The sequence below is a fragment of the Miniopterus schreibersii genome (assembly GCF_964146895.1).
Source record: "Miniopterus schreibersii genome assembly, chromosome: 10".
Lineage (NCBI taxonomy): Eukaryota > Metazoa > Chordata > Mammalia > Chiroptera > Miniopteridae > Miniopterus > Miniopterus schreibersii.
Window position 1 is genome coordinate 62,484,928 of NC_138110.1, and position 16,422 is coordinate 62,501,349.

The following is a 16,422-nucleotide window of genomic DNA, read 5'->3' on the forward strand; positions in this document are numbered from 1 at the left end:
TTTGGGACAGAAATTATATGTGGAGGCAAAGTTACGTTCACATCAGGCTTTGGTTACGTTCTAAACCCCAATGTCAGCCTTTGGAAACAGGCATCCCCGGAATAGTGTGAAAAATAGTCAAGATCACCCCAAACGAATCTCCCACACCACTTGTGCTGCTTAACTGGCCAGGGCCACCTGGCAGCAGCTGGAGTGTGTGCCGTACTTATTGCAGGTGAAACAGAAATAGGACTGCAGGTATTATCCCAGCTCTCCAGGCCAGTCAAGGCTGAGCAGCAGTCCACAGACCAGGCACAGTCCCAGGCCAGGGTGGAAGGCAGGGAGCACCAAGGCCATTTGTCTAAGACCAGAGTCCACTCCTAACAAGTGGTAGACAGGACAGAATGACAGAAGAGGAGATTAGTAACCACATATGGCTGTGTATTTCATACAGGGCTCTGTACAAAATATTTACACATATTCTTTACAGAATAGTAAACCACCTGAAGATGAAAATAGTTTCTTCTCACTGACAAGGCGAATCCTGATGTCAGCAAAGCTATCAAACAAGTGAACTTGCTCCTTCTTAGGCCACAACAGAAGCAAATGCCACTTGCTTCCTGGGTTCCAAAAAGCTGTGGCCTTGGGACCCTGGTCATGTGCACCTCCTTTCCTCTCCCCATCAATTCCTTCAGTATTTACAGACAGGCTCCAGTGCTCGTGGCGGGAGATGCCGCTGCTGCTGTCCATTTGTAGCAAGGGGACAAACTTGCTGAGGGAGAAGACTGGGAATACCTGTCATGCCAGCACCTCTGATCCTGAAAAAATTTCCTTTGTCTTGATGTATCTTCCACTCCCTGGGTTAGTCTGTCCACATCACACCCCAGGAGGGACTCCTGCTCTAGAGAATGACCCATCACTGAGCTTTTTTTATCTTTAAAGTGCTGAGTGTAACTTAGTGTAGATGCCTCTCCTAACCTCTCTGGGCTGGCCAGCCGTCTGGCATGCTACCTGCCCTCCACTCTGCACACACTGAGCACATGGGAAGGGTGTGGAGGTCTGGGTATAGCAGGTAGATGCTTCAGGCATGTTCACATTAAAACACTTGTTAAGACAGAACAGTGCTAGAGAGAGACCAGGAAAATGAAAGTACATGGCTGCTTCAAACTACACACCCCAATCCTTTAAAGAAGCAAAAGGCACTTTTTTCAAGCCAGAGTTCATCTAAAACATATCTGGCACTCAGAGGAAACGCTGTCCCAGAAGGACTGAAAGATCCAGCTTGTTCCCTAAGGCCGGGAGAGTCCACAGGCAGCCGAGGGCAGGAGCGGCTGTCTCAGGACTACCACTCTGACTGCTCTGAACATTTCCACGGACACTTCCAACCAGGAAGGAGAGACCAGCAGTTAAGGAGATAAATCGAACCCAAAAAACAAAGCCAAGGAAGTGAGTGGGTGCCTATCTGGGATCAGACAGGTGATCTGAGGAAAACAGGAAAGGCAGACCCGAAGAGGGCACCCTGGGAGTGTGGGGTGTTTACAAACTGCAACTCTGGCTAATGTGAAATGCCAAACTGAGGCAAAGGACACTTCAGGGTCTTTGAAGCTCATCCTTCTGATGAGAACTATATTCTTCTATGAAGGAACTACTGTTTTAAAGTGAGGGTGCTTTACATGTTGGGTGTTATATAATTCTAAAAATGGTAATAAAAGTGTCTTTTTAAAGCAACTTTGTGTGGCTTGTGGGCGAGAATAGGTAGGGGGAAAAAAGCAGGCAAGCCTGGCCGGGTGGCTCAGCTGGTTGGAGCATTGCCCGTGCACCAAAGGGGCTGCGGGTTCAATCCCCAGTCAGGGCAAGTGAGGGGCAACCTATCGATGTTCCTCTCTCCCCCTAGAGTCAATGAACATACCCTCAGGTGAGGATTAAAAAAGGGGGGGCAGGTAAAACCAGTCTATGTTTGAGCCCTAAAACTTAACATTCCTTCCTGTTTGACTGGAAATACCTGGGATTTCTAGGTGGAAAATCAGCAGAAGTTACCCAGTAACCTTGTTCCCATCTGTCTCTCTCTGATTTCTGACCAGCTAACAGAGCTGCTCTCAGGAAGGGCTAGTCTTACTCCTGGGCTTGCCTCTCTGCCCCTTTGCCTTCAATCCACCATCGGACTTCTTTGGCCAAAGCAGACAGAACAGGAGGAGCTGTGAGGTGGGCATTCAGTGGTCCAGCTTCCTTACTACTAGGCAACTGAAAAGGTCCCCAGTGACCAGGCCCAGTGGGTTCCAAAGGCAGCTGGGAGCTAAAAAAACCCCACTTCCTCCAACACAAGAGGAGGCAGCGGAGAGCACACTCAGAAGCCCACTGTGAGGGAGGAGAGTTCTATGCCCAGGCCCCCAAGTGCCCAGTGTCAGAAAGGCTCTGCTATTGGCCTCTGAAGCAAAGGCAAACCATGGACAAGCAGGGAGGGTGGTAGGAATAGAAAACCCTTGACAGAAACCCTTTTAATAAAGGACATCCCACCCCTCCCCATCCTTCCACGGAAGGGCGAGACCTTAAAGTAATGTCAGAGCAAGAATCTTCTCTGGCATTTAGGGGAAAAGCTGCAGCTGAAACTTAGGGGCCCACTCCAGGGCACTTTTCACCACAGCCAGGGCGGCCGCTCCAAGTGCCACCGTCAGCCCCATCACTGCCAGTTTCACAAAGCGATTGGTTCTTGGTTTGGTCAGGACGTCTTTTGCTCGATCCTCAGTCCGCAGAAGTCCCCGAAACCGCTGCCGCAGCACCATGTCAGGCCTCTGCTGGGCTGATGCCAGCTCAAAGTCTTTGAAGGTAGAAGCTGCCGTTCTGCAGAAAAGGAAGAGACAGAAAGAAGGAAATAATACGAAGAAACAGCGAAGGAAAGAAAAACTAGATTAAATAGGCTGAGGGCAGAGCCATCCATTGCTCAGAAAACTCTGCTTGATAAAGACCCATCAAGACTAAAGTAGGGATTCTGCTGGCATAAGCTTAGATTTCTGGAAACATCCCCCAGCCCTGTCCTGACCAGACATCATCTTTCATTACTTCTGCTCACTAACAAACACCCCCGCCCCCACCCCCTGCCCCAACTCATCCAGTGGCTTGGCCTCACTCACTTCTCCGCTTGCTGTTGAGCAGCTGCCTCCCGAGCAAGTTCAGATGGGGGAAACTGAACAAAGAGGTCTCCGGCTCTACTAATCAGCGTCTCATAGGGTAGGTCCTGAGGGATCTGGGACAACAGGTGGTGGACTGAGGCCATGTCGCAGTCACAATCCAGGACTTCCTGCTCTCGATACAACACGATCTGTGGAGAGCAAAGCCTTGCATCAGGAACCAGAACATGCAAGGCCTTGGCTACGTGCATATCATTCTTAGAGATGAATTTAAACTGGTAACAGACAGGGCTCACCCCAAAAGTTTGGAAAACCATCTAGGAAGTAATAATGTACATATCTGAGTGCTTTTCCTACTGGGCTGGATGTTCCTGCTAGAGGCAAACTTCTACCTGATGATGTGAAAGACTGACCAATTAAATGAGGGAGAGATTCTTTTAGAAGGAAGAAGAGGAGGGATTACTGGAAGATTCCTGGAGCTCCAGCACAGAAAAAATGGTTCAAAACAGTAGAAAGAATGGCCTTGCTCTCTTTAAAGAGCACTGAAGAGTGCCTGTGAGCCCACACCTTCACCCCCACCCTCAATGATTCAGGCCCTCTAATAACTGGAGCACCCCCAAACCATCTCAATTTTCTATCATAATACCACATCCCTTCCTTTCTTAAGCCCAAAGTTGGCAGTTTATATTCATTCCAAATGTCAACAAGAACACCTAATTCACAATGGCAGCTTGCATTTCAAATGTTCAGACGGATCATGCAATAAACAAATCCGTTTATTTTTGTTTAACCAGCATTTCCCAAACTTATTTTTACAGAGAACACTTTTTGTTTTGTTTTTTGTTTCCAGAATTTTTTCCATGACATTCACCATTACCGTTGCACAGAATGGTGTCCAGGCACACTAGCAGGGAAATGTTGTCTTTTGTATCTTTCCATAATCACCAGGTTTCCCTTCAGGGGAAATGATCACCCTGAAATGGGTGATAAGAACCTAGCTGCTGGCTCACAGCCTGTACCTACCACAGCTGCAAAGTAAATGGGCATCAGGGGGTGGCAGGCCAGGAAGAAGTCGTATAACCGCACCACGTGCCTGAAGTCAGACAGGACGTGCCCAAACCAGGTGATGAGCCAGCTGAGGGCAAAGATGGTCCCCACCTCGGCACTAGGAGCAAGGAAATCCAGATGTTAGGTTCCCTGCTGAGTCATCCCTTCCCTTTTTCTGGGCCTTCTTTGCCCTCAGTGCTCTGAGAAGAAAGCATTTGGGAAATAGACTTTCTGGAAAATTCAGCCACCTAGAAATTCAGCATTTTCTCTTCAAAAGAAACAAAGTTCTTAAAATGTACCTACCATCATGACGTTAAGACTACAATAGGGCCCTGCTTGCCTTATTTCACTAGGTGCTTTCCTAATGGCCAATAAATGTCTATTCCAGGAACAAGAAGTACCTATTTACAGAAAACTTTACCATAATTTCTCTTCTGAGAAAGTCATACTCTTTTGGGGGGGGCACAGGCACATATTCTCAGGCTTGAAAACACAACTCTGTTAATTTTTCAGTTAACATTAGATGACTGAAACATCTTAAGACATAGCTATTACTTGGGGGGAAAAAGGCCCTGGCCACGTTGCTCAGCTGGTGAGAGTGTTGTGCTGATACACCAAGGCTGCAGGTTCGATCCCTGGTCACGGCACAAAAATGAAAGCATAAATAAGTGGAACAACAAATCAATGTTTCTCTCTTTCTCTAAAAATCAATCAATCAATAATTTTTTTTCTTAGAGTCAGGCATTGGCCAAGGACACATTTCCAACTAAACAGAAGAGAAATAAAAAACATATGATATTCACAAAGATATATTTCTTCTCCTAGGTACTTGGTGAATACCACCACACACAGACGGCCCCGCCTTTCTTACCTCTGGATCCTATAGGACTCTGAACTCTTATGGCAGTAACCTCAAAGTCTACCTTGGCATACTTAACTTGTCCACCTCCTCCCACTAGATGTAAACTCCTCAAGGGATTGGCTGTCACATCTCTTAGATCCCCAAAAGAGCAGAGCACTCAAAAAGTGCTCCAAGACTCTATATAGAACTGAATTATCCAGATCGCTGGTTAACTAGAAAGGACAACTCAGAAGAACTTAACACTAATCAATATAAGATGATGATAAGCTAGACGTGCGAGGAAGAAATAAACGCTAGAAAGTTGAAGGGGTGTGTGTGTGTGTGTGTATACACATAAATGTAGACACATAGATACCTACCTCTGCATGAAGTCATGGAGTTCTGGATTCACCCGGTCAATGATAGGCATCAGATAGTTTAATATATGTTTGGTGTTGTCCATTGTTCGATCCATGAAATCCCTGGAAGGAGACAGTTCTGTGAGCACGACTGGACCAAATACTGAGATCAGGGCGGGGGTGGAATGAGGCTCAAACCACTGAAAACACTGATTGGAAAATGGGCTGAGGAGTTACCCTGGGGTATGGGGAATGATACTCAGTCTCTTATGTTCCTCTGAGCTGGTACCTGAGGTGGTGGGTAGATAATTTTTCTACCAGGGATGTTGCCAGGCTCTCTCCTACCACCAGCAGAAATGTGACCACGATGTCATGGTAGCCCTGGTAGTAATGCAGCTGAGGGTTGCGCTCCAAGACGAGGAGGATGATGTCGATCAGTTCTTCTTGGAGTCCTTCCCTCTGTTCTTTTGGCATGCCTGGGGCAGGGAGGAGAGATGCACTTGAACATGGCAAGCAGCCTAGTAACACAGAGGTTAGGAAGATGGACAGCAATAGATTTTCAGAGAAAGTACTTAATAAAAGGAAATTTGCATCTTGGTAACACATAACAAAATCCACACACATACAGGAAATATGTGACATATAGAAAAGAGCCACCAACTAGCAACCTTACAGTGGGAGCTGAGACACCTTAACCAAGTCACAACAGTTTACATTGCTAGTAGTATGACTATCTGACAGCATGTTGCCTGGAGGTTAGGATGAACAGCTGTAGAAGTGAGGAGAGGAAAAAGAAAGGTCATGGAATGGATACTGAAGTGTGCCACATGTTGAACTCAATGAACCCTTGTCTATCTCAAAGCTCAAGGTATAGTTCTCAAACATGGTGGGGACATGACTCCCAGGGTAGGCGTCCTTGGCAAACACCTGAAGGAGTGGTGTCTTGCCGCATTCCCCATGGCCCCCACTGCCAAGATGGTGCAGCAGCAGGTCTGCCCCAACATGGTCCTGGCTACCTGCTGAGCCGCCCAGTGCAGCCCCACCTCCTGGTCTCACTGCAGACACGGGCATCCTGGCATCTCGAGGCCTGCGCCGACACCCCACACAGGGCTACAGTGCCCCCTGCTCCATCTCAGCCCCTTAAAAATTCTTGCAGCACACTGGTGTGCCATGGCAACCAATTTTTTCTTTAGCAAGTCTCCTCTCTTCATGGGACTAAAGGTAGAGTTGCCAAAAGAAGAGAAATAGATCATAAACATGAGCCAAGTTCCTTCACTGTGAAAGTGGAAACAATGGTCATTCTTCTCATTCTTCCTGGAATGGGGAGGCAATTTTAGGAATAGCCTCTTTAAACATGCAGGAAATGGCCTCCCTTCTAGTTCAAAGAATTCAATATAATGTATATGTGCAAGATATCACTATTTATAAATCGGATCAAACAAGATATTAACAGTTCTTAGTGCCCACTTTCAAACCAATCTGCTCTTTAAAGCCAGCCTCATGGCTCTAGCAATCCCTAAGAAGTCTCTTCTGTGGCTCTGAAAGGGGGAGAAAAACCTTTCATTTACCACCTCTAGGGAAGAGAAATTACCTTTGGCTCAGGCTTTCAGTGGGGATCTGAGTGTGATGGAATAAATGAATGACTCAGCAGACTGGGGGTACATTTTAAGTCACACTGTGTGCTGGGATAGAAACTCCCTGGCACTGGCAAGCATCAACACAAGAAAGTAAGTGCAACTGGGACAGAAACTTCCATGTAACAAGACGGAGAGAGCTTCTCACCAGGAGGAAACCGCCGTAAGGACCGCCTGACATCCAGCAGCACTTGTTGGTAGTCCTTGCTCATCTGTCGTAAGTCTTTCCCTATTGGAGGAAAAGGAACATGTCACTGTAGGAATGTCTGGGAAGCCAGGTCAGGAGCGAAACATTGTGGTTTCACACACTCCTTCATTTTCCTGACGAGAACATGACTCAAAATACAACATTTGGAGAGGAATCCAGAGTTTAGTCCCAAACATGTTGTTTCACACAAGTCTGGATGACCTAAGAGGGAAGACAGAATTGTTCAGGAGGCAGCAAAGTCAGGTGGAAAGAGCAGGAGAGCAGTAGTCAGGAGGCCAGGGAACCTCTGTGGAGTCACTGGGGTACTGCTCCGAATTTCAAAGTCCACGTCTGTAAAATGGGAATATTCCCTTCCATAATGGACCTCTCAGGTTACTGTAAGGACCAAACAAGATCATGAATGTGGAAGCCATAGGCCACTGAAAAAACTCTAACATCTGTAACATCTAGGAAGCACTGAGCTATTCAGAAAGGAGTATTAAGATAAACTCATATAAAGAAGAACCTGCCCGGCTGGGTGTGGCTCAGTGGTTGAGCATCGACCTAGGATCCAGGAGATTGCAGTTCAATTCCTAGTCCGGGCCCAGGCCCAGGTTGTGGGCTCCATCCCCAACAGGCAATGTGCAGGAGACAGCCAATCAATGACGACTCTCTCATCATTGATGTTTCTATCTCTCTTTCCCTTCCTCTCTCTGAAATCAATAAAGATATATTTTTTTAAAAAAAGAAAAAAACAGCCCGGCTGGGCGTGGCTCTGTGGTTGAGCGTTGACCTAGGATCCAGGCGATCCGGGTTCGAGTCCCGGTCAGGGCACATGCCCAGGTTGCGGGCTTGATCAATGACTCTTCTCATCATTGATGTTTCTATCTCTCTCTCTCCCTCTCCTTTCCTTTCTCTGAAATCAATAAAGATATGTTTTAAAAAAAGAAAAGAAAAGAAAAGAGAAAAAAACAGAAGAACCTAACTTCTCAACCCAGAAATTCTAAAACTAACACACTGCAAATAGGAGATAGTACTTGTGTTTAGGTGATAAGCCCAATACAGTGTGAAAGTAAGGAGGCAGTCTCTAGCTGATATATATATATATGCACCAGATCAGGAGCAAAACATGCATATATATATTTATACGTATATAAATATATACATTTATATAACAAGTGTACATTGCCTCAACCCAAACCGAGTGTTGTATAACAAGTCTACATTTCCTTCACAAAGCAAAATCAAAAGCTACCAGAGGAGCCTGTGCAAAACTTCCCCACACAGACTTCATCTTATAAAGATAGAGGAAATCTGGAATCTGATAGAAGAACACCATCTCGGGATTCAGAGTGTGAACATGGCAACGCCTTTTCCTTCCAACAAAAGCTGACTGCTCCGAGGCAGCCAGCTTCAAAGATTAAACAAGTGGCAACTTAACACCTACTCAGCTGCACTATGACACTGTGAACTTTCATTGGAGGAGGCTGTTTTAATCATCTCCAGTATCTGGCACGAAACAAGAGCACAACTAATACCTGCCAAATGAGTGAAAGAATGCCCAATAGCCAGACTTTTGCCAGACATAGCAGGAAAGCAATAAATGTTTGCTGAGCGAATGCATGACAAAGTGAGTTCACTGTTCTGTAGGACTTTCTTCTGTATTCTGCACTGTAGTCCAAGGAACTCCTTTCACTACATGGGACTTGCAGATTATTTAAGTTATAGCTTTTCACAGAATTATAGAATTTTAGACTCTAAAATGATCATAGTATTTCCAAATAAAAATGCTTTTGTGTTTTTTAAAAGTATTATTTCTCCCCATAGCCTAATGTTTCTCAAAATGTAGTCTACCTACATCAGAATTAGGTGGAGTGCTTATTAAAATACAGATTCCTACAACCCTCAGTGAATACAGACTGGAATATGCTTTTTAAAAAACATTTTTTTAAATAGGTCTTTATTGATTTCAGAGAGGAAGGGAGAGAGAGAGAGAGAAACATTAATGATGAGAGAGTCGTCATAGATCAGCTGCCTCCTGCACGCCCCCAACTGGGGATCGAGCCCACAACCCAGGCATGTGCCCTGACTGCGATCTTCTGGATCCTAGGTTGATGCTCAACCGCTGAGCCACGCCAGGCTGGGCTGGAATATGCATTTTTAATAAACTCCTCCACCTAGCCAATAGAAGCTCCCTATATACCTACCTAAGCTCATTCCATTTTTGAATAAAATTCTACTTATTAGTTTGGCCTTATTTTCAGAGTTGGCCCAATCATACCCTCGAATGCTTTAGATTTACCCATCTACTCTTGGTTTGACATTAGCATAAAAATCAAAGATTCTGGAATTCTTTTTTCCTTGTCTTCTAAATAAGCTCCCCTCACAGTACTCCTCCCACCCCTTACCTGATATAGGAGGCTGGTCACTGGTGTTGACATTGAGGAGTCTGGGCCACACTTTTCGTCTGATCTCATCAGTCAGGAGCCCTCCTTCACTAATAGCCATGCGTCTAAGGGCAGGCACATCAATGGGATCACTGTTCAGAGCCTGGTATATCTCTGCCACTTTCTTTTTCTTTTTGGCATTAAAGCCTGCAAAAACAAACAATCAAACAAACAAAAAAACACTCAGGAGTTAGGGGGTGCATAAGGCACATATTCAGCATATATACAATTTCTGTTCAGGGCTCAATCTCTTTATTTGGTCTGAGGTACAGGTATTTAAAGCCAACCTACAGATATTTAATTAGCACATAATGTGCAAAACACTAAGGAGATATACCATGTAAGTAATCTGCAAGGAATTACAATTAAATAAATGCTCAGTAAATTCAGGCATATCTAACAGTTACTGTTAATGTTTTCCTAATAGAACACCTGTTCTTTCTTAATTCCAAGCTTCAGAGAATATATATCTCTTAATATAATATTTTTCCTGTTGTTTATACAGGAAAGATGTATATACATGCCACCAAAATTCAATACTACATTTTTAAAAAAAACCACAAAAGTTTCCAGTTACTGGTAAAACATCAGCATCACAGAAATATTTTCAAAATCAGAATATCAAAGGGCATACTTGGGTCTCCAGTGTGGGTGGTAAGGGAGGCATGATACTATACACAAAGCAACGGTTTCTTAAAAACCATATTAATTACTGTGATCAGGAAGTAATGTTTTAAGCATCTTACATCCTTATGTGATAGTTTGTTATTTATACATAGGCATTTTACTGTGTTTAAATTTCTTTTTAGGAAATTGGTTGAGAATTTGTGGCTGATGTTTATCATATTATAATTTTTCTATTTAAAATAATGGAGCAATAGGCTCTGAGAGTTCTCATGCAGAATGGCTAATTTTAGGACTGGCAAACACAAGAAAATTTAAACAAGACACCATAAAAGAGATGTCACAAAGAAATGCACTATAATTGCTAAAAAAAGGAATGTGTGGACACTAAGAGCTCAGAGAGTGTTGTGGCTCAAGCTAATCTGAGAGGACATTATTGAAGAGTATAGCTTAAAAAAAAAGGAGGGCCCTGGCCTGGTGGCTCAGATGGTTGGGGCATAGTCCCATACATTGAAAAGCCTCGGGTTAAACTCCAGGTCAGGGCACATACCCAGGTTTCGGGAACCATCCCCAGTAGGCACGTATGGGTGGCAGCCAATCGATGTTTCACTTTCACATCGATGTTTCTCTCTCTCTCTTCATCTTCCTTTCTCTCTCTCTAAAATCTATAAAAGCATGTCCTCAGGTGAGGATTAAAAATAATAATAAAGTTAACATTTAAAAAAAAATAAGGAAAAGGATTTCAAGAGGCTGGGAAGAGAGCTAGAGAGCAGAAAAAAGGCTTGAAGACAGGAAACATACAGCCCTTTTATTTTACAGTAAACAGACTCATTAAAAATATATATGTAGCATATACTAGGTGTAAGGCACTGGAGTTATGTAAGGTGGAAGATAAACACTGGAAGGCAGGTTAGGCTTCAGAGAAGACTAACACTGGAATGTAGATTAGGTTTAGAAGGGACACTAAACAGCTTTCCTCAACAATTTTCTATTCTGAGGCAACAGTCTACAAATTGTTTCCATGACAAAGCCGCACATTATTAACACAAATGCAAGTTGGTACCTAATGGTCCTGCTTACCTACCTATGAGAGCTATGACATATGAACTACCTGGTTTGGAGTCATATGCAATTGGAGGTGCAGACAGGAAAATAACACAGGTTGCTTTTCACCTAGGTAAACCTGTTATCCTGGCTAGGATGTTCTTTTCCCCAGTAACCTAGTAGAATGACCATCTCTTTCAGTTTGAGGGATCCTGGCTCATGCCTATAATTCTGGCATAGTTGTTCATAGCAAACCCCTCCTGCTCTCTGCACTTTCAAAAATGTCCCAGCTTGGATGCTAAATTAAATGGTTACTCTACCTAGAAATCATAAAAATTAAGTCCCAATTTCCTCTGTCAGCATGGCACCTAACTAGTTAACTGTTTGTTTACAAGGTGCTTCAAGCTCTTGGCTTGACTGTCCATCTGTCTGTCCATCCATCTATCCACTTGCCCATTAGTCTATCCATTCATTTATCAGTCCATCATTTAATGAACATCCACTTGTAGTAAGCACTGTACTGGGGATAAAAAGATTAATTTGATTCCCTCCCAGCACTTGAGAGGCTCACGGTAGGGAGGGAGACAAACAATTATTATATGTGATATAACTGAATCATGAAGAATTATGAAACTCTAGAGGAAAGAATGACTACTTCTCATGCAATCAGGAAAGGCTTCACCAAGAATATACTCTGGTACCTTCCTAAAGAAAACTGCACATGGAAGAGTGGTTGAAGGGAGAGTATTCCAGGGAGAGGAGTATGTGCAAAGACTTTGTCATATGAAAGAAATATCATGTCCAGAAAACACAGAGATAATTCTGTGAGGCTGAAGTGTTAGGTAAAGGAAGAGGGAAGAGGCCTGGAGGACTGCAATAAATGTAGCTTATGGAAGATGCTGGGCTGAATTTATCCTGCTGAGGTGTCTGGGATTTATCCTACACTCAAGGAAAGACAGGGAGGGATTTTACTTTGGGTTGAAGGGCCATCCTTTGGAAGAAAAGGCTGTATGTTTTCAAAGAAGAATCACAGACAAACAGGACACAGAGAAGACTTTTTATTTAACAGACAGAGACAAAATATGAGCAGGAATTGAATTAAGTTCCAACAAAGAATATAAAGTACCAGATAGCCTGTAATTTTCTTTTACTTAGAGTTTCCTTGTACTTTCTACACATCACAACACTTAAATGGTAATATGAATACTGTTTGAGATAAACTGACATTTAGAAATCTTGTTAACCTACTTGCTAAGAATGTGGAAAATTTTCCTCCATTTGTTTAGACATATATCCACCCTGCCCCTCTTTCCAAGTAAGCTATTCAGCAATCTGGGGGAAAGGAAAATCCTTGCTCGTATCTTGAAGAAAATAACACTGCTTTGCAATCTGCTGGATTTCCATTAGGTTCTGGTAAATAATCTGCCAGAAGTTTTACTAATTTTGAACCCAAATCACAGCTCTAGTACTCAGTTCTCTTAACACACTGTTCCAATTCTATTTTTAACCCTGAATTACAAAATTTACTATCTTCTTGTTTTTGGTGCTCTGTGGGAACACAATAAATATGTACAGACTAGAGTAAGAAGTTAGTTTAGCTACTGTTCCTTTGGAAACACTGGCCTATAATAAATCACATTATTTTGTCCATACTGCTATGCTCACTGCACAACTCTAAACAGTCATGAGCTGCTTAACAATAGGAATACATTCCGAGAAATGTGTTGTTAGGTAATTTCTTTGTTGTGCATCACAGAGTGCACTTACACAAATCTAGATGGTACAGTCCACTGTGCACCTAGACTACATGGTATACCATCTTCGCATATGCGGTCCATCATCGACTGAAACGTCACGTGGCACATGACTGTAGAATTGTAGGTTCTTTTTTTTAAAAAAATATATCTTTTTGATTTCAGAAAGAGGAAGGGAGAGGGAGAGAGAGAGAGATAGAAATATCAATGATGAGAGAGAGTCATTGATTGGCTGCCTCCTGCACACCCCCTGCTGGGATCGAGCCTGCATCCGGGCATCTGCCCCTCTGGGAATCAAACTGTGATCTCCTGGATCCTAGGTCGATGCTCAACTGCTGAGCCACACCCGGCTGGGCAGATTTGTAGATTCTTTGGTCTTTTTCTAAAGCTACTGGTACTTCTCAGAGTAGGATGCTACTCAAATGTGGATTTAGCTGCTGTCTGTTCAGGCCCCAATATCACCTTCTTGAATCGCACAGTTGAGTGATTAAGTATTAATGGCAGATGAGGAAGGCACTCCTAAGTGTGCCAGCACCCCACACACAAGTATTTATTATACCTAATATATAAGCTCTCATTGTGACATAAAAAGGGAGGAGACAACAGAAAACTCAAGCGAGCTAGAGATATATAAATTACAAAGTGATAAGGTCAACTGCTAGATTACACAGTGAGGAAAAAAGGGTTAGCAGTGTCACGATTAAAACTAATTTACACATACCCTCTTCATCTCAGAGGAAAACCATAGAGATACTCTTGGGATGCTCAGGAAAATAATTAAAATGAATGCCTACATCTACTTTAAGATAATGCTGATATTGGGCTTGGGATAAAAGCCCATATTTCTTCGGGAAGTAGCATAAACATAATCCCAATCCCCCGAATCCTTTCTTCTCCAATTTCCTTTTGCCTCACTTATAAGAGAGATGTATTACATATTCCAAAGTTGATACCTTCCAAATTCCTTCTTGGCTATCGTAACCATGACATAATGAAATGATTATCCTACAGCTGGCTGCAAAATATAAGACACTGCTATAAATAAATCCTTGATGCCTGAAAAGCAATTCACTCAACACAGGAGAAAAATGATACAGGTGCTACTTGGCCTGCTCTCCATTAAAATGATCATTTTAATAAGGGGCACTGAAGCAGTTCCTAACAGTTCAGATAAGGATGGCTGAGCCCATTATTGTTTCAAATCTTTCCCAACCCTAGCTACAGAACCCAGGTAAAGATTTCTGCCTCCTCAGAGCAACAGGTGTCTCCAAAGGCAGCTGGCTTAGGGAATTGTATATATAGGGAAAGGCAAGGACTAAAGATGAATACTAGCTATGCATCCTCTCAGTTTTTCCATACTAGCAAAATACACATTAACGGCTTACATCAGGTAAAAGATCTACATACTTAATAATGGAATCTTGTGTGAGAGTACAAAATTCCATACTTATTATTTGGTTTAAGCCTGCATATCAAGAAAGCTTTGGAGTCTTTAAATAGCAGTTAAACTCAAACTAAGCAATGTTAGCTTTAATTGAAACAATGAAAGAGCCAGTGAGAGAGACAGACAGAGAGAACCCCTCAGACGGATGCTGCCCTACCCCACCCCTTGAACTCCTGATGTTAACATTGAAAATTAACTTTAAATTTTATGCTTGATCTTCATATATGTACTGGAGAAAGACAGTGGGAGAGGAAAACCTTACCTTTTCTTGAGTAAGGTTCCTACTAAAAACAAAATAAAACAATGCAGCCTCTGTTTTCGGAGGTCCTATTTAGTTTCAACAAACTGTACTAGAATTAGCAGCGATTCCTTACTTGACACATAAAGACAAGTGGGTATTAAGAGACTGCTTTACCTCAACATTGCAGAAAAATATTCCAGAGTAAACCATGAACTCTACAAACTCTGATCATGAACTCTACAAAGGAGAGCTCCTGGTGTTCGTAACTTGCTCCTTCCATTCGCCCAGAGAAGTAAAGTCAAGGACGCTGGGAGGTAAAGCCTCAAAACAACTACAACAGGTCACAGGGCCTGCACCACTTGGGGCATGGACTATTATGCCACGAAGACAGATGTCATACGAACGCCACCAAAGAGTTACAAGGCTAAAGGGCCCAGGGAAGCCATATGCGTGAGCTCCACTTCCATCCAGGACTAGAACAGCAGAAAAGGGGGGTAACAGAAAATGAGCCCAGACAAACAAGGTGCAGATACCAGGTGCTTCACCACAGTAAGTGGGTTGAACATGTCAACTGGCTCTATTATGGACGTGGTGTCCATCAGAAGATGAAAAAGTGGGAAAGCTACTTTAATCTTCCCCAGAGGAAAAAAAGATTATTTTACGTGGTACGGAGTAAACATTAATAGTTTTAACTGCCATACCTTAATGATATGTAAAACATATTTGAAAACAGTGCACAACGAAACCGTGATTTCATAGAAATAATTGTTTAGTATGAAACAGTATAAAAATAGGAAATCGCTTTTTGTACCATTAAATAACATTAAAATAGGCGGGACGGGGCTGAGGCATAAAGTAGCCTAGTGCCTGCCAGGAACCGTGGGGACTGGGGAGCGATGGGCTTTCTCTCCGGAATATTAATACTCGGGAATTAGCGGCGATGATCGCACAACCTGTGAAAGAACTAAGGACCACGGAGCCGTAGGCTTTAAAAGAGCTGGATTTCATGGCAATTAAGGGAAATATGCGGTCCCTCACAGCACGCAAACCAGGCCGGCGCGAGAGGAAGTTCGGGAACCTGCCTCACAACTAGGGAGGCGGCGCGAGTCCGCGGACGTGGCCGACAGCCGGCGGCCGGGGGTGAGCCTGAGCCTGTCTCAGGCCCACTCTCCCTTTCGGACCCGCCGGGCCGGGCGGGGTCCCCGCCCCGTCCTTCCACGGGGGATGCGCCCCTGTCACCGCGGTTGCTCCGGTCTCCTCGGCATCCGTGGACCCGACTCTAGGCTTCCTGTCCCTTCAGCCTTTTCCTCTCCCGCCGTCCCGACCGGGCCCGCGGCGATGGGCGCGCCCCAGGCCGCCCGCCGGGCGCCGCGGACGCCGGGACCCGCTCCTCCGAGCGGTCCCCGTCTCCTAGGGCTGCCCCTGTCCCTCCGGCCGTCCTCGCAGGCCGCCCATCGGCGCCCCGGCCGCCTTCCGTACCTGCAGTCTCCTGGCCGTCGTCCCAGCGGCTGGCCGTGGGGCCGTCGCCCTGCGCAGTTCGGGAGGCCATGTCCCGGGGGCCCGGGCCCGGGCCCGAGCCCCGGCTGGTGGCGGAGCCGAGGGAAGACGCGCCCGCACCGCCCGGCAGGCTCGGCTCGGACGCCCTGCGCGCAGGCGCGTAGGCCCCCAGCACGGGCCCGCCCCCGCGCCGGCACCT

At 44.6% G+C, this 16,422-nt stretch overlaps 1 protein-coding gene across 1 annotated transcript; it reads right to left on the reverse strand.

Annotated features, from left to right (window-relative positions):
• Nucleotides 1-403: 403 nt before the first annotated feature.
• Nucleotides 404-16,409, reverse strand: TBC1D20 (TBC1 domain family member 20). Its single transcript, XM_081148603.1, has 8 exons — nucleotides 16,206-16,409; nucleotides 9,581-9,766; nucleotides 7,134-7,214; nucleotides 5,641-5,827; nucleotides 5,373-5,474; nucleotides 4,128-4,269; nucleotides 3,108-3,295; nucleotides 404-2,817 (listed from the first exon to the last, which is right to left on the reverse strand). The coding sequence occupies exons 1-8, from the start codon at nucleotides 16,273-16,275 to the stop codon at nucleotides 2,562-2,564; spliced, it is 1,212 nt and encodes a 403-aa protein (XP_081004729.1). The 5' UTR covers nucleotides 16,276-16,409; the 3' UTR covers nucleotides 404-2,561.
• Between the last annotated feature and the right edge of the window lie 13 nt (nucleotides 16,410-16,422).

What these genes read in the sequence shown, in the direction of transcription:
- TBC1D20 (XM_081148603.1), bottom strand. Translation starts at nt 16,275, where the DNA reads ATGGCCTCCCGAACTGCGCAGGGCGACGGCCCCACGGCCAGCCGCTGG. An exon ending in CGACGGCCAGGAGACTGCAG is followed by an intron (nt 9,767 to 16,205) that starts GTACGGAAGGCG and finishes TTGTTTTTGCAG; the next exon opens with GCTTTAATGCCAAAAAGAAA. An exon ending in CTCCATGACTTCATGCAGAG is followed by an intron (nt 4,270 to 5,372) that starts GTAGGTATCTAT and finishes CCTTGCTCCTAG; the next exon opens with TGCCGAGGTGGGGACCATCT.